At 47.0% G+C, this 22,474-nt stretch overlaps 2 protein-coding genes across 6 annotated transcripts in view; one reads left to right on the top strand and one right to left on the bottom strand.

Annotated features, from left to right (window-relative positions):
* Positions 1 to 7,884, top strand: part of SDCCAG8 (SHH signaling and ciliogenesis regulator SDCCAG8) — a 275,300-nt gene extending 267,416 nt beyond the window's left edge. Inside the window, exons 17-18 of one of the 3 annotated variants that reach the window (XM_057507847.1) lie at positions 86 to 212; positions 7,610 to 7,849. In XM_057507847.1, the coding sequence (XP_057363830.1) occupies positions 86 to 212; positions 7,610 to 7,639 (157 nt within the window). In that variant the 3' untranslated portion in view covers positions 7,640 to 7,849. Of the gene's footprint in view, positions 1 to 85; positions 213 to 1,196; positions 4,053 to 7,609 lie in introns of those variants that run through there. The other 2 variants (XM_057507848.1, XM_057507849.1) reach the window with 2 other exon arrangements.
* A 2,688-nt stretch (positions 7,885 to 10,572) lies between these two features.
* Positions 10,573 to 22,474, bottom strand: part of AKT3 (AKT serine/threonine kinase 3) — a 339,823-nt gene continuing 327,921 nt past the window's right edge. For all 3 annotated transcript variants that reach the window (XM_036887665.2, XM_036887664.2, XM_036887663.2), the window contains 2 exons: positions 19,657 to 19,759; positions 10,573 to 13,010 (listed from right to left, as the gene is read on the bottom strand). In XM_036887665.2, coding sequence (XP_036743560.1) covers positions 12,925 to 13,010; positions 19,657 to 19,759 — 189 coding nt within the window. In that variant the 3' untranslated portion in view covers positions 10,573 to 12,924. The remainder of the gene's footprint in view (positions 13,011 to 19,656; positions 19,760 to 22,474) is intronic.

Here is a 22,474-nt window from a genome sequence, read left to right on the forward strand (position 1 = left end):
CAGTTGGGCGTTGCCCCTGCTCTCTGAAGCCAGTTGTCCCCAGCTCTCAAGACCCATCTCTAACACTGCAGTGGATTTTCTCCAGGCTCAAGCAGCTGGACAAGCACAGCCAGGCCACAGCCCAGCAGCTGGTACAGCTCCTCAACAAGCAGAATGAGCTCCTGCTGGAGAGACAGAGCCTGTCGGAGGAAGTGGGCCGTCTGAGATCCCAGGTACTGTGCAGACCGGTGCGGTAGGGGCCTCAGGGCGGCCTCACCCACCAGAGAACACCCTGGGGTCAGCACATGGGGCTTTTTCTCATTCCTTTTTCAGAGCTGCATCTCAACAGGCTGCCATTCCCAGTGAACACACTGGTCAGCTACGAGGCAGGGCGGGAGATCCTGCAGACTGCAGGCAGAGTGGGAACACAGAGCAGTGCGGGCTGTTGGCCTGCCCTCTTTAGGGAGCTACAGTCAGTGGGGAAAAGAGACTCGTGAATCAACAAAGCACATCAAGTACAGGCCCAGCTGCAGAGGGCTTCAGGTGGTGGAAGAGGGGAAGGCTCTCAGGAGGGGCTAGGTTTTGCCTGCCCCTAGAAGATATGTTCTGTTTGAATGGGTGGAAAAAAGGGGTGCCCCAGTTACAGGGGTCACTGTGAGTGGAAAGCAGGAGTCTTGTCCTAGATTAGCCTGCTGCTAATTGAGCTCCATCACGCTGCTTGCAGAGGGCCTGTTACAGAATGTGCATTAACTCTCTCTACCCTTGAACAAGCTGCAAGATTGATTATTGTCTCCAATTTACAGACGGGAACTGAGGCTCAAAAAAGTGTATACAGCTAGCAAGTGGGGACACTGCAAATGGAACTTAAGTCTGACCCCACAGTCCGACTTCCCTGTTCAGGTCAGATCTGGGGTCACTAGCAGGGATAACAAGGGGAAGGAGAGTCAGGGTGAGTCTGGAGTATGGAATGCAACCTTTTCTTCCTAACTTGCTCCTTTTCCTGTCGCTGAGGCTGTGATTGCTACCCCATCAGGCAGTTTGTTAGGATACTGTGGTGGTCCACAGGTTGGCCCTGGCCTCAGCCTCTAATTAGGGTCACACTTAGGTGCTCCAGAAGTACCCTGGAGATGTCGCATAGTAAGTGCTTGGAATGATTAATGGGAAAAATGCATCTGGAAATGAAAATAATGAGAAATTGTCTCTTGTTCGTCTTTCAGAATGAACATTTCCTCTGAGTGATTTTTCCCACTCAGCCCACCAGATCCCTAAGCTGTCCCCACCACACCCCTGTGACGGTTCACCAGGAATAGGTGGGGACGCTGCTCATAGTCTGAACCACACACCACATGCTGCAGTCACCTGGGATGCTCGTAAACAATAAATACAAGGAAGCTGATTCCAGGGCCTCTCCTCACATGCACCAAGGCAGCATCTCGGGGTTCACAGCATCTGCAGTTCACGGCAGGGGCTGTGGCTTGGAGCACTGCCCACAGAGCCCAAGACTTCTTTTTGACTTGTTCTCCAGTTAAGAATGACTAAAAACAACGGCCTTATGAATCCTTGCCTCCCTCTGGTTGGGGTAGGAGGCAGAAGGACGTGTATAAATGCCTTTTAAAACATGAACTGGCTGTGCCGGTCCCTGTGGAGACACAGAGACCTCTGGCACCAGCCTCGTCCCTCCGCTGCCTCCCGGGAGGCAGACCCCAGGGGAGGACCCACCCGTGGCAGTGGTGGCGGGGGTGGCCTCGAGGGTGGGAACTTCAGGCAAGGCCCAGCAGCTGGGAGCGAGCTCAGGGGTCTGTGACCCACCACCTACTGTCTAACATCTGGCCAGGAAGGGGGCACCAGATAGTGAGGAAAGTAGTCTTGTCTTGGGAAGAATGGAAACTCCACCAATAGAGGATTATCTGCTACATCAAGGTGATCTTACGGGCTTATGCATGGATTCGGTGATGAATGTGGTACCAGGACATGTGTTCTGGTAGCCACTCACCCAACTAACAGGCTGTCTGGTTCCCTCAGAATTCAGCCTAGGAGGGATTCCTTTTTAGACCCTTTGGATGTTACAGCTTAGAAAACAGCCTCTGAAACTGACTTATCAGTGATTAATCAGTTGGCCCTATGACATTTGAGCATTCTTGGCAATGAATTTACTTTCTAATTTGATTTAAACTTCTGCATGGATCCAGCAGCCATGTGTGATTATATTAAAGATGGGAGACATTACCCCATTAAACCAAAGGCCCCACGGAGGAGGTGAAAGCAAGCACAAGAAACAGACCCAGAAATGAGGTGGGGGCAGGCCTGTTTGTGGCCTGAAGCGAGTGGATGTGAGCCGGAGTGAGGGCCAGCTGGGGAGCCGTGCGGGCAGGGGACCGAGGGCGAGGGCCACCCTCGCTGGGACCTGAGGTGTGCATGGGTCACGGTGGTCCTTCCCAGCCCTGGGGGCTTGGCCCAGCTGACGGGGGAGCCTCCATGAAGTTAGCTACCTGCAAGACAGATGGTGCTTGAATAGAACAGCATATACACTGAATAAAGTAAATTAAAAAGCCTCCTCCTGAGCGAGGATTTTTTGGAAAGAATTCTAAATAGATGAAAACAAACAATTTGATTTCAACCAAATTGTTGTTTTTTTGTTTTTATCCTGATTTTCACCCGAATTGTCAGTCTCAAAAATAAACACTGATACATTCCCAGAAAATATTTTTCAAATAAAAACTGACTCTGTTAAAGTTTGCCCTGATTCTTTCAAAACTGTGTACAAGACACTGTCAACCAAAGTGACTTGCATATTTTTTTAAATAAACTTGAACATATGCAGCTAAAATGTCATTAACTCCCTGCTGCCTGAGTGTTTGTAAAGAATGACATAAGACCCCTGGTGCTGCTTGTCTAACATAAGGATCATACGGCTCTCAGAGAAACTTCCCCAAGCAACTCAAATAGTATAGTTTAACTTTTTTTTTTTAAACTAGTGGCCCGGCCCTGTGTGGAATTAATATTGAAACATACATACAGCTTCATTTAAGCCAAACTCGCTCTTCCTTAACAGTTCACTTTGTCCAAGAGTGAATAATTTCAGAATAAGACTCATGGAAGAAAAATAAATTGAATTTTATATCACTTCAGAGACATTTGCTCCTCTTATTGCTTCCCGAGTCAGACATTACATTTTGCAATATAAATTCACAATCAAGATTTTAAAGGGAGCTAAATATTTTAATCCAATTAGACAAGTGAACAAAACACTGAATATTACATGTAGTGCAGATAAGTGGTTCTTGCCTTTAAAAGACTGTAATTCCGTCACATTACAACCCCAAATGTCAATGTTGTCTTTATTTTTAACGCTTTCAAACATGAGGCAGCCAGAGGCTCCACTCTCTGCTGTTGGTGACACTGTCTGTCCTTTGGGAATTCGTAAAATCTATTTACCATGGAAACATGGTTCATATAAAACGCAGACACCTGCCCATGTGCAGAGGACATTCCATGACTTAAGGGAGTCAAGAACACTGGAAGGTGACACACTCAGGACGCCACAACTTGTGGGAGGCCTCTTGTGTCTGAGTGTGCTCTGGGGAGCAGAGCCTGGGGCCGAGCCTGGCACGCGTCCTCTACACCAGACCCTGTCCGTGCACAGGGCTCCTGCCCCTGTGTCCCGAGGCCCAAGTGCAACTTGAGATGCTGCTGCCCAGAGCTGAGGAATCGTGTCCCCACCTCCTTCCCGTGGGGAGGCTCTCCTGCCTCTCCCTTTCCATTCTCTGGCTTCTGCAGTGTTTGTCTTCTTGGGGCCCAGAGGCAGAACCAGGCAGGCCCCAGAGTCCAGGGCTGTGGGCTTTGCCCTCAACTGCGTGGTGTCACTGTCAGAGGCCCAGCCGGCCAGCCAGCAGGGAAGAATGAATGGTGGGGCCTTCCGGTGACCCTGCCGTGAACTCCTACCTCTGCTCTGTAGCTGGTGACAGCCAGAAGGATTCTGTGAAGGGCTGCACCAGAGCTGGGTGGGGCGCTGGAGCTGGGGAAACACAGGACTCTGTACTGCATGCCCTGTGGCTTGGTGGAGCAATGACTGCATTCCCATCCTAAGGCCACATTCCCATAAAGCTCTGCAGAGGCCTGAATAGACTGGTGACCACCCAGAGGTGGTTCCTGGCTCACTCATTCCAGGCTGCCTTCCAGATTGACGTGCACTCAGTCCCACAAATACCACTTGATTGCTTATCTGCTGCAGGTCAGGGCAGCATGGAAGAGCCTGGACTTTGAGGCCTCTTTGGGAAATCTCTCTGTCCCTCTTCTTTGGGAAATCTGTCAGCTTGTCTGTCACTCCAGTTTCTGGTAAAAAGTAAAGATAAAAATGCAAAAAAATATACAACTTAACAAGAAACCGGTTGCCCCTTAAAAGGAAGCTCTGTGCATTACCTGGAGCCAGACGGAGATGCCAGGAGGTCCACACCAAGATTGCCACAGGCTCAGAAGGGCCACTTGGGTACATTATTCAACATCCTTTTCATACAGAAGGAAATTAAGGCCTGGACAAATGAAGTAGATAGAACTGGGAAGTGAACTTCAAGAGATTGGTGTTCATTCCTGGGCTGGAGGAGCCAGCATGTCCCAATGGGTGAGGAGGCCCTGGGCCCGGTCTCCCAAAGCCACAGTATCAGTAGCTTCCCAGAGCTGTCAACCTAGGGCCAGCTCCAAAATACCCGTGCAGATGGGGGCAGGGATTCTGCCCTCTCTGGTTAAAAAACACTCTTTCTTGCCAGAGGCACAGGAAAAAAGACCATATTTTGACCTGGCCACACAGGGAGAAAATGTGCAAATGATCATGGTAGAGAGCAGGGAGGGGTTCTGTTTGGGGCAAGCTGCTGAGCGAAGTTGGGTCAGGGTGAGGCTGTGGGCACCTTCTGCAAGCAGGGCGAGGTGCCACTCTGCTGTCCCTGGGCTGGGCTTGGGAACAAAGCCACAGAGAGGGCTCCATGTGACACCACAGCGTGGTTGCCTGGGGAACAACTCAGGTCACCCAGAGAGACTCATTTATAAACTCTGAATTTAAAGACAAACTTCAGAAATAAATTAGACACAAAAGTCAGGGTTTGTGGCTCGAAGGCTCTGTTAGGATTTATGTGAGAATAAAGACAGTGGGCAGGGGTAGTGGCTTGCAGATGGGGAGCACTTCTCTCATTGGGGACGGTGTTCAGAGCAGCTGTCAGGGTGCCGTCAGCCCGCTTCTAGTCTGGAAAGCAGTCACAGACAGCTGCACATGTGGCCACGCCACCAGGAGGCCACTGCAAGGGGCCTTGGTGACAGGCTGAAAAGCAGAAGGCAGAAAGGTGGTGGGTGAGGGCTGGAGCCTGAGCTCAAACCAGCTGATGTCCCACTGCACAGGCGTCCTGGTCTCTTCTGACACCATGACCACTGCAGTGCGATGACAGATCCATGGTCCTGGAAAAAGCCTGGTGTGTCCTTAAGAAGCCAGGCAAATCAGGCAGACATAGGCAGCAACGGAAGCTTCTGTCTCTGGATGGGCTGCAGGATGTGGCTGGGGGAGCTCTAAGACGTGTCCTTTACTATAGACGGGCAACAAAGGGCAATGCTGAGCACTTTCTGAGCAAGGAGACCATGCCTGTCACAGCCATTCACATGGCAGCAGTGTGTGCGTGGGCTCAGCAGTGCACGGAGGAACTGTGAGAGGAGAGCGGGGACAAATGCAGGCAGGGCTCAGTGCTGAAACCAAGTAGAACGTGAAAGCGATGGACCGTCAACACAGGTTGGCCACAGCGGGAGGAACTGGGTTCATCTGCTCACAGTGGGCACCTTGCAGCTGCGCCGCTCCCAAGTGTCTGAGGTCCTGGCTTCGGCACTGAGGTCTGCATGCCACCCGCATGGGGCGGGTGGAGGTAAATCGCAGGTCGCCCTGCAGACGCTCCTCCTGAGAAAGGCCACTTTCCTGCAGCTGCGTTTAAACACAAGCCTCAGCACATCCTCAGGTCCTGCAGGGCTGACCACTGTCTGCCTCCTGCGCATTCCAGGGATGTGTTTTCTCACATCCAGGTAGATCGTCTTTTTGAAAAATGCCTGTTGTAGTTTGTGCTTGTCCTCGCATTCAGACATCCTTGAATCTCTAATGTTAGCCAGTAAGCTTGTCTCCAGAGCCTCTGGAGTCGTTCCACTCAGCCACTGCATCAGTTCCATTGAGACTGGAAGGCAAAACAGATCTAGGTGGAGATGTCGTTTTGAGGGCCAGGCCCAGCTGGTGGCAGCTGTGCAGTATTGCTCGAGGACAGAAGGGAGCCCTTTCTGCATCAGCTGGCCCTGGGGCACAGTGCCCTCCCTGCAGCCCACTCCAAAGGGTGCAGAGAACAGAAGCCCTGGGGGCCGAGGAAGAGGCTCCCCCTGTGCAGTGCCTCCTGCTGCACCCCAGCTGGGGTCCCTGGGAGACGGGCCACACACACAATGCTCTTCCTTAAGTCATGATCAGTGTCTCACACATACTGGGAATCTACTTGAAATGTAAACATTACCTTTTCTTCTAAAAAAGGCAACAGGCTGGTTCTCCTATTTCCTTTGTGTGGATTCTGATGTTTCACTTGCTGTCCTGTCGTGGAAATTGTGGCTTAAACAATTTTAATTTTAATTAAATTTAATTTTAATTAGCTCAGGAGACCCACACTGTGCGGCACAAAGGCCCAGCTGAAGGCAGACCAGAGTGGGCCAGTGGCTCTGGCCCACAGCCCCACCACTGTGAACAGGGGGCTGGGGAGTCTCATCTTGCTGTCTAGGCCCCATCATTTTAGGGACTTCACACTCCTAGAGCTCAAGGACTGCGTCCTAGTCATGTTCCCAGGTATGCACAGTAGGTACTCAAGAAATGTTTTATGGACTGTTAAGTATTCCAGAGCTTCCTGAAACCACTTCCCGACATAGTCTATACCACCCGGACCAGCCGTGGCAGCCAGGGCAGGCAGTGGTGCCAGCACTTTCCTAACTGGTGACACCCTCAACCCTGCTTTCATAAGCTAGTTTTGAGACATTTATTCCTGTTTGAAACTGAGAGACCACACCCGCAAACTCCCTCTTCCAGCACGTGGGAGGTGGTTTCCACGTGCAAATGCTTTTGTATATATGTGTTACAGTAAATTATCTGCACCTACAAATGTGGAGGTTTTCGCTGGTATCAGGTCACCAAGAACTCCTTAGGGACATGGCTGGCCTCCTGTCTCGCAAGCTTTCCCTGTGGTGACAGCCTTGCATCAGTGAACAGGCCCAGGCACGAGTCAGTGTCTCCTTCCCTGGGCAGGGGAGGCGATGGCCCCAGCCACGCCCTCTCACCAGATCTCCCTTGTCTGAGAGACACACAAACATCTGGAATATAGTTGTTTTCAGATTTAGAGCATTAAAACAAAAGAGTTCACCTTATATTCTTCTTCAACAAGGCCTCTGACCTATGATCAAGTTGAAGCACAAAATTTTCAAACAATTGGTAACCAATTCTTACATTTTTACAATTTTTAGTGAAAAATTTTTTTTCCACAAACTTAGAAGAGGTAACTAAACTAAACCAGTTAGAAGAGAAATGACATTGAAGAACATGATCTATTCAAACTTACTTTTTATTATAATTTTTTTCCAGTTACCCAGCATGCTACAATCTGATTGCTGACCTGGGTGAAACAGAGTGGAAGAAATGATTTACAGAGATATTTACATTCATCTGATTTGTACGTAGTGTGCCTCAATGCAGCATGACCCTCCAGCGGACGCCCCACGTTCACTGCCAAGTGGCCCCTGCAAGGTGGACGGACTGGAGCTGACACATCTGACACTATGTAGGAGACCCCCTGGTGTGTTTTCAGAAATGGCTTGAAGTCACTATGTTTTTAAATCTGCTCATCTGATGCTGTACTACACACGAGTTTCAATAAATGACCTTCGTGAAGACTAGAGTTATCATGTCCCCTTTTTACCTTGTAGCGATGAACAAAATACACCAAAAAGGCACATATTTTAACTCAGCCAAAGGATATTAAGGACAAAACTTTCCTGCCATTCATGTTTTGTCTCTTCATGATCTGTATCATATTTCAACTTTATTTGCTCTTAATCAACACCCTGTAAGACTCCATAATTTATCATCCTTTATTTTGTGCACAATCGGGAGACACCAGGAAGCACTAAGCATTACCTTCTCCTCTAACAACAAAAACAGACAAAAAAGCATCTTTGGCTCTGTGGTGTCAGGTTCTTCTTCAGGATGCAGGGTTTGGGAGGAGCCTAAAAACACACGTACTGAATGAAATAGCAAAATTTACTTATGAATTCTATCAAATACCTGTACACAGATGGTTATTTTAGTTTAAAATAGTATTTCTGCTGTACACAGTTAAGCCCTCAAATGCTTTAAAGTAATGAGCACGGGCACGGAGGCGTGTGCTGCCTTTGAGGGTGACAGTGCAACCCCGGAGGCGAGGCTGCCACTGGGATGCGCCCCTGCCCCTCCACCATCCTTCCCACCTTTGCCTCTCAGTGTGGCTGTGGTTGGGCTCTGGAGGCAGCAGGATGATACCCATGCAAAGACCATTTGAGTCTGGAGGGTGGAAAAGGTTCAAGCCTGAAAAAGTACAGCTATCTAGAGGCATAGGTTTTGGATTGTGCTAGACATTAAAGTTGTCCCCTAAGATATGTTAATTGTCCCTAATTGTTTCAGGAATACAGTAAATAGATCATACAATATTCTAAAAATAGCACCTTTAAAGAACTACAGAGGTCACTTTGTCTCAGACTCCTGGGTCTGTCAGCCTGTGGTTGTGAGGAAGAGCACGGGTAAGAATGCCCTTGATCTGAGTGCGTCACATGCGCGCGCACGCTTCACTGACTTTGGTCCCAAAGCCATTCACTCCTTATCCGGTTTAGTCACAGGAGCAAAGCCAAGTTTCTATGATAGAATTATGAGGTAAAATCAGAAAAAGGCCCTATCCAGAACAAGGCTAGGTAACTCAGACTGTAGTCCAATCTTACCCATCCACTACTCACATCTAAGTTTGTTCATTTGCCAGAACAGACTTTAAGGAGGAGGTATGCAGAGAAACGCATCATCAGGAAGACATCACTGATGTGCTACACTCCTCAGGAATTCTGGGTCCAAACCATCTGGTGCTTGGTGTGAAGATTATTAGGGTCTTAACAAGTCTCCACAGAGACTTGTTCCATCCCTGGCTTCACAGATCTGTTCTAACTGGTGTTCAGAGGTCAGCATCTCCCCTTCGGAGGCAGCCCGTCATCAAAGTTTGTATGACTGGGCAGTTGCCATTGTACTGCAGCAATAAAATAACCCCATGCGTGTTCTGAGCTGTAAGAAATTCACATATTTTCCTGTCACATTTTGTATAGGTCAGGTTAATATAAGGTGGAGCTACTGAAAACCTCTTTTTCAGAAAAGAGTAAGATGTAATTTTCTGAGGTTACAGAACCACATCCAACAACAATAAGCAGAGAAGTAGCAGATTGACATAGTGCTTTATTTAAGCTGTCTGTACGAAGGAAAATAATGTGCATCCCTATCATATACGTGTAAAAATACTAAGGATGTACAGTGTACAAAAACAGTTTCTTATAGTTATTTCACACCCTTGTGGGTCATATACTTAAGGAGATCAACAGTTTCAGGATGACCGACAGTGACAGTAATACAGTCTCTTGGGTTTGTAGTTGCGTCTGCTTGAAATCCTTAACCAGATGACTAGATCTTGTGCGGATCTAATGAAAGAACTAGCAAGGTCAAGAAATGTCACAAACTATAAAGCTACAGGGAGGTAATTCGATTACCAATTTAGAGGTTTTCTTTTTATTTAAATAAATACTTTACATTTCATGCTTGCCTGTAATGCACTACGAGGAGCAAGATAAGGAAGTTCTGCTGTGGACGGCGCAGTAGCAGCAAAGTGCGGACACTGAGGGGGGAAATACAGGCCCTGCGGTAGTAAGGGAGGCCCTGACGCTCGTACTCGCAGAGAAGCACGTGGCCCCGGCGAGAACAGTCAGCTTTAGGAAGCCAGAAGCCAGGGACGGGAAATGGAAACAATACTGCAGTAATGCTGTGTCATTAGTGCAGAAAGCAAAGCGGTGAGCAACCCTGCCCAAATCCAAGCAGAAATGGCCCATTTCCTCCATGACAGCTGCACCGGGACAAGAGGGCAGGCCCCACGAGGTAGTGGAGAACGGAGCCCGCCAGGCCACACTGCACTCTGGTGGGACGATTCCAGGGCTTAGGCCTCCCCATCTGCCAGAACCCAACACTACCGCTATGGGCAGACACAAGGGAAGCTTTAGCAATCTCCTGCTACACACACTGCTGTTCTTCTGGTACTCCTCCATGCCAGCTAACTGAGATCTGGGACCGGAAGTGAGGGATTCCCACAACTGACGCCAAGAAAACACTACTGGAATCTTGGAGGTGGTGGTGACAGCTCCTGGGCACTGGCTGGGGCCTAAGGGCCAGCTGTGAGGCGTGGCTGGCCCAGGGTACTGCCAATGATGTCCTTAGCTTTCAGGAACCATCCTTGGCCAAGGCCATGGAAATCACCTTAAAATTAAAAAAAAAAAAGGCCATCACTGTGCTTAGCGTGCGGTAACACTCCTTCCTTCTGAAGGAGTGATGCTCTGAGCGTCTGCCAGCTCAGCGGCCTTCTCTTCCTCCTGTTTCTTTCTTATATAATGGATCCAAGACAACTTACAAGACATACTTCTACTTTCTTGTCAAAGTGAAACGTTCAACGTAATTCCAAGTGAAAAAAAAGTTGAGCTATGTAAGAGAATGAATTACCAATTCCTGTAACTTACTATTTGATGCTAATGATAAACTTCACTCAGGTAGAAATGGGAAGTGAAGGTAAGATCTACGTCTGAATATGTCTTAGCTGCCTTAGTAAATGCCCTTTAGCCCTGTCCGTCCCAGTGGCCCCTCCAGCCAGCAGGGGTGCCATGTCTGTAAAGCCACACTTCTAACATCAAGAGGTTGAGACACCTGCCCTCAAACATCATTCATCCCACCTAGAAAGTCACTCGCTGTTTCATACAATGCAGGGCTGATACTACATCCTGCTGTGGTCTTCCATTTGGGAGCTGTCAGGTAAGTCTAACTGAAACCCATCTCCACAATCACTCCACGGGATCAGACGCCTCCTGCGTGCCGGGACAAGGGTCCTCTGCCCCCTGGACTTCTTAGGCTGCTTTGGAAAATGTCAGCTCCTAGCACCAAAGGGTTTAATCTGAAGATCATCATTAATGAAGGAGAAAGATGAGGTTTGCATACACATCCCCTTTCAGTGAGAAATGTTGGAATTTGGGGACATGAATATAAACAGAAAAAGAAAAGTTGGAGGTGTTCTTTTTTTGTTTGAGTTTTTTTTTCCCTGATAGCTAATTCAGTGATAAATGTACCATGATCAAAATAAACACACCAGGTTCTTATCCTTTACTACCTACTTTGTAAATACTCTCGATGTGTTCATTTTGCCAAGTAAAGTTCATTTCTTATCATCTCATCAGGTCTCAATTTTCTTCATTACACTATGTTGCCAGGCCAACACAACATTTCAATTCTCAAATGAGCAAACAGCAACATTAATTTTTCACTACCCCCTTGGCATGGATAGTTGGGGATTTTCTTATTAGTAGCACCAAGGGGTTAAATGACAGCATCTCTTCTCCAAAAGCCAAATTCTAAGCAGCATGTACAATTTCAGAGCCTCATCAAACATTTTTTTACATAGGAGAAAAAGTGCATGGTTCTCATTGGTGTGCGCATTTCTTGCACATGGGTCAAAATTAAACTGCAGTAAGTCTATTTTAGGTAAGTTGGAGCTGCATTTGCTAACAGGACATACAATCTCATCACTAAAAAATAAATACTACTGCAATATAAACAGAATCATAAAAGGACAAAGTTTTAACATCTGAGAAAAAGCTAATTCATGTAGAACTGAAAGTAAAAAATTGAAACAAGTAAGGCAAACACCTGTTCACCTTGGTGTACAAATTTTGGTGAAAAGCAGGATCATCACACCTGTCTACATTCTTCAGCCATCAGAGGTGATAAATACCAAGAAAGGAAAAAGGCTTCCAAGCACAGGGGGAAAAATGCTCTCTGGTGCAAATCATATCAGAGACCCTTCAAGTGACCTGGACTCTGCTGTGCATATGCCTCCTTCCTTGGAAGAATAATGTTCATTTGCCATTGCCAATGTTCATTGCCAAATGTGTTCATTTGCCAACACTGCCCATGGACGTCCACATGTACCACGGGCTTCCTTTGCAGTACCCAACAGGAATTTAATACGCATGTGTCTCTCTCTACCTCACCAGGTGTTTGGTCCTTCTCTCCAATGCCTCCTGATAAATTCCAGCAGGGCCTAGGGACAGATGCCTACTTCATGCACTGAGCTGACAGGCTTTGCTAAAATTCTGCATATGCACATCACCACCCTCCCACAACTGCTTGTTCTGAATTATCAACTAAATCTTCTTAGTCTAATTCATTTTTTATTTATCTTCTAGAAAGTTAGAAAATGTACCTAGAATCAGTGTATCTCATTTCGCCTTCACTGTTAGGGACAAACAAAAACTAAAGTCCAGAAGGTGACAGTTGGTGCACACATGAACAATAGTGGGCTCATGACTTCCGAAGACTGTGAATCACGTCTTACAGTCGCTATGAGAGAAGGACAGCAGCAGTAACAGCGTGAGACCTCAGACAGAGACAGTTCCATGCAGAAACAAGAGTGTTGGAGTGTGTGTGTTCTCGGTGGGTGGGAGGCGACGAGGGTGAGGGCGGGCCGGGCCGCCGTGTGGAGGCGCTCCTGCGGCTGTGAGAGTGCGGGCTGCTGGGATGGCCAGGAATCGTGTCCGGTGGCAGCTCTGAGGTGACAGCGGCGGGCAGGCCGCGGAGGCTTACTCCCGCCCGCTCGCAGAGTAGGAGAACTGGGGGAAGTGCGGCCGCCGCTCGTTGTCCACGCAGTCCATGCCGTCCTCATCGTCTGTAGGCAGGAATTGACTACTTTAAGTTTACATTTATTTTTGGCAACCTTATCTCTGGCCTATATAGTTCTAACTTCTAACATCTAAAGATTAACTGACGCAACAGCACCCAGAAACTTGTGCTTATCAACAAAACAAATAGCAATTAAACTTACTTTAAAAACTATTTTCATTTTCAAACATACCTATGAAGAATACTATCAAATCATTTCCTTTAAGATACTAAAATTTCAAGACTCAACAAACTTGGAAAAATACTGTTAACAAACACTTTCTAAGTAAGAAGGAACAAAAGGCCTTCAATATCCTTTAATTTCATGAAACTATGCATGGCAAAAGCACAGAAGGCAGGGAGTCCTAAGGCAGTGCCGGAAACCCAGTACCCACCGTCTTCAAATGCTTTTATATTTTCCTCATGGTGCTTTAGATGTGACTGCAAAATAAAGCTTCACATAATTCCATTTCATTTAAGACCTTGAGTCCATGTTTAAGGTTTTCACATTACATATTTATTCTACATCTAATATTGGCCTTACTGCAGCATTCCTGCTTTCCCTATGACAGAGCTGCGGACCGCAGTGAAGAGACAAAGACCAGGGAAGGTGGGACAGACGGGCACATCCAAGTACGGGCCCCTCAGCAAACAACAGGGGGAAGCGGCCTGACGGGGTGGACGGGGCTGCTCCCCATCATTGCCCATTTTCCTGTGTTTGAAAGACTCCAAATGGCCACGCAGCCTCTCCCCACACTGATCAGATGACTGAAACCCTGCAAGTCAGGATGCTCTTCCTCAGGTCTGGATGGACGTTCAGCCACTCAGCCCGTGGGCTCTGGGCAAAGTCCCCGCACTCTCTGGGGGGCACCGTGTGTGTGGGGTGCCCCCGGCTCTCTGCTCTACTTGAACCACACTGGGTTGTGTGCTGTCCTATGGTGAGGTAAGTCAGAGTCTTTCAAATACCCATCCTTCTTTTCTACAAGCAAAATAATCCCATTTCCTCAGATACACACAGGAAGCACACCACAAGTTCTTACTAGCTTCCCAGCCTCTCCAGAGCGTCAGCCTCACGCAGTGGGAGCAGGAACACAGGCCAGTTCAGTGGATCATGGGCATGGACCCCATCACTCACAGAGGAGGATGCTCTGCACGTCTCTGAAGAAAAACATTTCTGTGCTTCCCTTTCCTCACTGCTCTTTGCAGTATTCTGCTCTTAATACAGAAGATTGTAGAAATGGGGTCATGCTGCTAATCAAAATTTGTGGCCTTGCGTGTACTAGAAAATGTCACTGTATTAGGTGGGGTTCTATCCATCGCCTTTGTGGCTCCCTGCTCCGTGTGAACCACTGGCCTCTTGAGGGCCTCTCTCCTTTGCAAACACACCTCTTTGGCTATAATCAGCATTTCAGATAGTAGGGTGATTCTGGGAAATTTCTGCCTCCTTATCAGAAAATAGTGGTTAGGCACCAAGCGAGCCTCATGCATGGTTCAGGTCAAATACCTTCCACACTGGTTTTAGCTGTACTTCATAAAGGGGAAGCTTCTGATGGCCTCTCTGCTGTTGAGTCACAAAATATAAAAACGCTCTAGAGAAAAGTTAGCTGAGATTAATGCTTAGATTCAGATGTGCCAATCACATTTCAAAGAAACAGTTTTCCCCAGTGACAGCTTCGGTTTGCTGAGAGTGTTACTGCACAGAAAACACTGTTTTGTGCAGAGCCTCAGACAGCACATGTGGGAAGCCTGTGCTAGTCTGGCCTCAGTCAGAGGGGCAGAGGCTGCCTGCTGCCAGGGCCACAGCCGGGCCGGCAAGGAGGTGTGGAGTCCCGCTCGGCCAGGCCCTGTGAAGGAGGAGGAGTATTTACTGCTATGAGGCTGCATGTCAGCCGAGAATGAAGAGTCTTCATTCTGTCACTTCAGTAACAAATCAATCACATTGCTGGATATACAGGTGAGCTAACTCTCAGGGGTGACATGTGTGGGCCCCACCCCCTGACAGCCCTGAAAACCAATCCTATGGCTCTTGCTCTGGCTCCCTCCTGTCCTCTCATGCTGGGTAACAGTGGGGCCAAGGGTCTGATCATGGCCCCAAAACTGCGAGCGGGTCAACAGTGGGGCAGGAACGCGGGCTCCCCCGGCTCTCTGGGCCGCACCGCCAGGTGGGGCCAAGGACAGAGGGGAGCTAGATGCAACCGTGGGCCGGCAGCTGACCGCCCCAGCTGGAGGCTGTCATCGCCTGTCAGAGGGTGAACGCACGCTCCTGCTCTGAAAGGAGGTTCACAGGGACTATGAGGGCAATGAACGCAACTATGCTAAAAACCAGGCAACAAGCTTCTGAACAGAGAAAAGTAGAACGATCAGCTGTGCATTCTTCATCTGAACCCTGGACCAAGTAGCATCAGTTGTCTAATTTTCTTAGAACATTTAACAAATGTAATCATACGGCAGCAACAGCAAAAGCTCCTAGATCTCAAAGAAATCCTCTTTTTCTGTAAGGAGGCAGAAGACCAGTAATGGTTATAATGCAAGATGACACATTTCAAAATCTGTTTCATTAGTTAACATCAGTGAGGACACTCTGGCCTGTCACTGCAGCTGTTCGCAGGAAAGGGACCCTTTGCCTTTCTGCTGGTGACTTATTCTAAAAAATAACTCCATTCTGTTTTACAGAAGCAGGGTGGCAACTGAGAAGACTTGCTAACTGATGGTGCTCTGTGGGCTTTTATGAACAAAACGTCTGTCAGAACAGCTAGAGAGCTGCACTGGTTTCTCACGTGCAACATTGCTCAAGACTGCAGGAAGAGGAGATTGTGTTAAATGTAATCACAGTTCAAGGCTCCACCGATCTCCCCTTTGATCTGCCTCTTCAAGGAATCTAGGATATCCAAGGGCCATCAAGCTAAACACACGCCCTGTGCCCTGCAAGAACCCAGGAGCTGCAGCTCCAAGTGCTGGTGGCCTGCCTGGCGGCAGGAGCCCAGGCCCACAGCCTTGTCCGGGAGCCGTGTGGAACGGCTGTACAGGCCAGGCTGCTGGGCCTGCCTTAACCTCGGCCCTTCTGCTGAGTGTTCCATCTGTTTGCTCTGCAGACCTTGAGTCGGGAAAGAAGGTGGCAAGTCCACAGCATCCTGCCCCCGGCTCTGAGGCGCTGCGTGGGCACTGACGCTGCAGCACTCACACCCCAGGGCCGTCCAGGGCCCTGCCCACTTCTGACACCCACAAAAGCCAGACTCTCACAGGCTAACAGTTGTAGGGAGACTCTGATACCCGCCTCTGTAAGTTATTACAATGTATGGGCTTCCTATTGTCCCTGTCTCAATCTAGAAACATACTTACTATACTTTAAAGACACCGAGTCACTGGGCTTAGACAGTGCTTCCCACATCTAAAAATGCCATCTCTTCTTTCAGGAACAGAGTTGCCGTTAGTGATGACATGTGACATACCAGGAGAGACATTCTATTAAAACATTTAATTCTTTCATATTATTGATCAATAACTTGAGATACTAGGTTCATATTATATTCTAGAAACTGACTTGGACACCTGACAACATTTCAGTCTCAGTTCAGAAGTTCTGTAAATTGAGCAATAAGATGACTATTAATGATATGTTCTCATCATGACAACTGCCATGTGAGTCAGGGAAAAGGCAAGGTAAGATGAATTTAACAGCTGTTTGCAGGAAAGGGACGCTTTGCCTTTCTGCTGCTGACTTATTCTAAAAAATAACTCCATCTGAACCCTGGATTCAGTTTTTGAGAAGTTAGGGCTTTGAAATTCTAGTCCATCATGTAAAAGAAACTGATGGCTACAGAGGCATGTATTAGAAAGCTTTTCATTTAATTTACAATCAAATACATCTTAAAACTTTGCTGTGCTATTTAGTCTTCTATTTGCTGGCATCACGCCCTGTCCATGTCCATTCTTTTTTGCTAGGTATTTACTGTACTGGGCCTATCACCACCCTTCCTGTAGTGGATCAAGGGACAAAGAACACTACGAATTTGTTAATCTGATGCATAAATAAAATGAAACAAAGGGATATTCAAGCCTGTAGAGCTCTTGGTGCCTTTCCTAAGGAGGTGGTTTCTCAGCCCACAGCATGGGGGAAGATGGGGCTCCCCCAGATTACTCAGGCTTGTCCTTTCCTTTTCTAGAGGGCAAAGGGACCTCCCACGTCCCAGAGCTAGTGCATGGCAAGGCCAGGACACCAAACAGGATCTGAGCCCTGTGTTTTTTCAATCTTACCACTCTCTTCCCTGCTAGGATTTTGCTTTTTAACTTCCTGAAGTAAAGTATGTACTTGTGGTCTTGCATTTACAGAGCCTACCTATTTCTTTGACTTATAAAATGACATATTTATTTATCCTAAAAAGAGCCCACAACGCCAAACTCCATTTAACAAAGGAAACTGTCCCTAAGAGGCTAAGGCTGAGACAGAGACATGTTAGGGCCTCACCCCTCCAATGTCCATTGTGGTGGATGTCATGTGGGAAGGGAAGTAAAACTTACAGAATTAAGGGTGGTGATGGTCAATGGCGCTGTCTGCAAAGAGCTTCCAGTCCAGAAACTACCTGGCCTTCACCGTAACTTGTTTATTCACTTATGTAGTATTTATTGAATTCCTACACTGGGTCTGGTAACTAACCAGGAGCTGGGGCTAGTAGTAAGACAGACCAAACTCTTCTCAGAGCTACTGCATTCTGGTTGGAGAAACAGACAGCAAACAAAGAGACAAACAAATTACCCAGAAGAGTATCAGCACGTAAAGGTATCAATGTAGAGAATTAAGAGGTGGGGGATGGTGTCCAACAGGCTGCACTGTTCTTTAGTTCTGGAGGTCAAAGAAAGCTCTCTGATGAAGTGACATTTAAGCTGAGATCTGAAGAACAAGTAGCCGTTCACACAAATGTTGGGGGAAAGAGCAATTCTAGGCAAGAGAACAGTAAATACAACAGTCCCAAGGTACTGTGAAACATGGTGTGATCACGGTGTGATTGGAACCCAGGGACAGTGGGGAAAGATGGAACAGGCCAAGGTCAGAGAGGCCAACAGGACCCAGTGTGGATGGGCGTGTGGGCCAGTGTGAGTGGTTTGGATTTAAAGTGCAGTGGGAAGCCACTGGAGTGTTTTAAGCAGGGGCATGACATAGTCTGATTACAATTAAAGTTCTTAAACGCTCTGTGGTGGAAAGTACCCATGGGCCAATCTGACAACCCACTGGTGTTGCCCAGATTTCCAGACAATTGTATCCCCACAGTCAGTCCAAGCTGGGGCCAGGAGAAACTGCATCATGGCTTGTGCCCACTGACTCTACACAGACGGGCCTTAGCCACTTGCCCCCAATTCCACAGGCTTTCTGGCACTGTGTTCTACTCTTAGAGATGCTAAGATTCAAGCAATGTCACGTGAAGCAGAACGGAAGCCCATCGCCCCACCACTGCTAATACTCAACAACCAGCATTTTAACATCCTATTTCACATTGAATGCAGGCACTGCCTGGGTGGTGAGTCCTGCTCCTCGCGGGGGCTGACGCTAACTGGAGAACTCTGGGAAGCTCAATTTCTCTCTTAGTTTCAATTTCTTCCCTTACAAAATGAAAGTTAAACAGTTCTTAAAGCTTCTTGCAAATTTAAAGGAAGAAAGGTACTTATATGCATACACAATTATATTCTCCATTTCTGGAAGTTCCAAGTCCCCCACTGTCAGGCCAAGGGCCCAGCTTGGATGACTCCTTGTTTGGCTGTCAATGCCACAGTCAGCTGACTATGGCCACAGATGGACCAGCACTTCCCCACACCTTCCCTCTCAGGGTACTTGGAGCCTTAGCATTCTCAACGCATCTGCCCTGAGAAGGCAGAGAAGGAGATAAAGAAGCAGCAAAGAAAAACTAACAAGGCGTTCCTGTGTGAGCCAGAAGACGTGTGACCTGCAGCAGTGTTGCAGTTGACTGAGTCTGTCCCTGAAACACCAGGATCCACACTGCTAAACTGATGACAGGCGCAGACTGAGCCAGCACTAGAGAACTGTGACACATTCGACCTATGGCCTGTTCTTACATTAAAGCCCACTTACTCAGGACATCTATCAAAGCAGGGGTGTGGTCATAAGTGTATGTGGTGTGGTCTTAAGTGGTACACAAAAACAGGAGGTATGTAATTTAACTTGTATGTATCAATAATTTACTACCAAATTCAATTATGTCTTCACAGACATTACTGCTTAAGATAATGCTAAGTAAAAAAGAATGATTGAATTTAAAGTGAATTTAAAAAATACTAAGTATGAGGAGACCAGAATTAGCAAAATTCTGAAGCTGATATGTGATGCAGCAAGTCTGGGAAACAAGGAGGCTCGTTTCAGAATTCTTTCAGCTGATGTCAAAAGAATCTACTGGAGAACAGTAAGGAAGGGCTCATTAGTCTGTAATTTGGCCTATAATTTCTCTGTATGTGAGTTTTTATACCCCAAAACACCGTTCTCTCAGCTACATGTCTTTAGCTATCTCCACATTGGGAATTCCAGAGCCTTAACTGGAATGGAATAAGTTGATGTGGAATTTGGTCTTGAAAATTTCCAAATAAAAAAAGGCTGTTTCTTCAATGATATATTAGAATGTTATTAATCACCTTCTAAATTTACTCACATTTTTCAGGTGGTGTTATTGTAATAGTTTGAGCTGTAAATTCTTCATCAAAATATCTGGTGTCTGTCTCAGATGTTACTTGAGGCTTAAAAGGAGGCACAAGCTGAAGAAGAAAGAAAAAGAATGCTATTAACAGATTTCAATTTAGGAAAATTTATTTCTAGGATAAAACTGGAGAGCAAATAACTAAATGACAGTGTGAGAGACCAGACTGCTGAGTCACTGTAAGGGAGATGCGACATTCGGCTTCCCAGCCAACGGTCTAAACACCGAACAGTCGGTACTTGGTTGTTCTATATAAAATTTGAGGGATTATGTGAAACAGAAAAAATGAGAAACCAAAGAATAGGATGAGGAGGGGATACTGAAAAGTCTGTCCTCATTTTTCCCCCATAAAAACCCTACCTAGAGAACTATGCACCCAGCTGCACAGAAGTGCAGGCTCTTCCCAGCGCAGCACAGATACCACCTGCTGCCCCCCCCACTTCCCCTCCCAGTGCCCGGCTGACCACACTATTATTAGAAACACAACTTAATATGCAAGTATACCCTAAGCCACAGACAGAGTTCTGCCTTTGTACCTGGCAAAGAATTAAAACTGTGCTTACTTGAGAGGGTCACTCATAGTTGCCCCTGCTCTGAATAGGGGTTCCTGACAGGTGTCCATAGCTTTTTCGTGAGATCTCAAAGGGGACCATGACCCAAAAGAGGTGAACAGTAATGCTCTAGGACTGACAGACTGGACTCATTTGCTTCAAACTTGCAGCAGCCATTTGCTGAAGGTCACAGGAGCCTGAGCTGTGTGACCTCACAGGACTGGGAGGGACCAGGAGGCAACATGGGCCCCTGCTTCTCAGAGCTTGGGTGGCACAGCGCAAGTGCAAGGTTTCCTTTTAACACAAAAGCAAGGTCCCAGCCTGGAGTTAGAGTACATAACTCCGCTGAGTACAATTCAGAAAAAAGGATGTTGCTTTTAGGATAAAATTCCCATGTGGATAGAAAAGTAGAAAACAGAATGACAGAAATCAGGACATTTTATAAAAATATCACAGAAACAAATATGCAATTGGTTTTAGATCAATCTATTTTCCCACTCCTACTGTTACCAAATTTATGGTAAATAATAAGGCAAGAAATATTTATTCTCTAGACAGTCTATGTTTTTAAAAACCAGGGAATGAGGACGGCAGAAAAAGATAGCAGCATGAGAAGTGAGGCAGAAACCTCTTCCCAAAACCACATAAATACATCAAACACAACTAATCCTGAAAGAGTGACCCAAAAGAAGACTGCAACAGACTGCCTACATCTGGGGAAAAGAGAAGACATCACAGAAAAAGGTGAAGTAGCAAAGCCATGATCTGGCAGGACCCAAGCCTTCCCCCCATCCCAGTTCACAGGCAGGAGGAAGAAAAATGGAGCAGGGAGGGAGTAGAAGACCAGGACTGCTAAACATCAAACCTGGAGATGTGCTTTAGGAGCACAAACCCACATTACATGGTGATCTGGAGATTAGAGGGGCTGGAAAGCAAAGACAGGCAGAATACTGGGAGAGAATGAGATTACAGCCATTTGTGGAGAACAGGTACCCACAACCAGCCATTCCGGGACAAAAAAGAAGCAGACACATTGAGAGACTTCCCAACAGTGAGAGGGCTTCAGAAAGAGCAAGGACTGCACAGAGCTTATTGTTCAGGAGAAAGGACAGGTGGACAAAATTATCCCTGGCACTCAGCCCAGCAGGTTGGGAACTTTCAGGAGCTTCAGGAACTCCATCCCTCTGGCTGGCAACAGAGTGCCAGGGCCGCCCACCGTGATACGCAGCCTGCAGCTCCTTCCTTCCAGTCAGCACCAGCTCACAAACCTGCTGCCCCCGCCATTATGCCAGCACAGCCAGAGGAAGGCCCCACCTATGGCAGCTACAGAGACTCAACACAAAGGCTCCTCCCTGCGTGTTAGGCCCACTGGCCCTGACAGTGGAAGCAGACACTGCAGCTGAGAAGCAGGAAGGAGCTCCTTCCTCCCACTGCACACCTGTGACCTCCCACTGGGTAGCTCCAGAGAGTAGAACTTCTGAGCACTAGAGGGCACCACCTACACAAAGCTACTATTCCACAGTAATCATTAGAAAGACGAAACAGCAAAAGAATATTGTACAAACCCAAATCCCTCAAATACCAGAAAGAGGGCTAAGGGAAACTGAAGTCACTAATCTTCCTGATAAAGATTTCAAAATAAAAATCAAACATGATCATGTAGCTACAGAAAAATGTTCAAGTTCTCAAGGATGACTTCAAGAAAGAGATAGAAACTTTGAAAAATAAAGTATCTGAAATGAAACATACAATGGAGGAATTTAAAAGCTGATTAGCTGAGATAGAGGAGACAGTAAATGAAATATTAATTAGAGAAGAGGAATACAAAGAAGCTGAGGCACAGAGAGAAAAAAAGGATCTCTAGGAAATAAAGAATATTGAGAGAACTGTGTAACCAATTAAAATGGAACAATATTCGTGTTATAGGGGTACCAGAAGAAGAAGAGAGAAAGGGATAGAAAGTGTCTTTGAGGAGGTAATTCCTGAAAAATTCCCCAATCTGGGGAAGGAAATAGTCTCTCAGGCCATGGAGGTGCACAGATCTACCAACACAAGGGACCCTAGGAAGACAACACCAAGACATATAAAAATTAAAATGGCAAAGATCAAGGACAAGGACAGAGTATTAAAAGCAGCCAGAGAAAGAAAAAAGATCACCTAAGAAGGAAAACCCATCAGGGTGTCACCAGACTTCTCAGCAGAAACCTTACAGGCCATAAGGG

The sequence above is a fragment of the Manis pentadactyla genome, chromosome 9, assembly GCF_030020395.1.
Source record: "Manis pentadactyla isolate mManPen7 chromosome 9, mManPen7.hap1, whole genome shotgun sequence".
Taxonomy (NCBI): Eukaryota; Metazoa; Chordata; class Mammalia; order Pholidota; family Manidae; genus Manis; species Manis pentadactyla.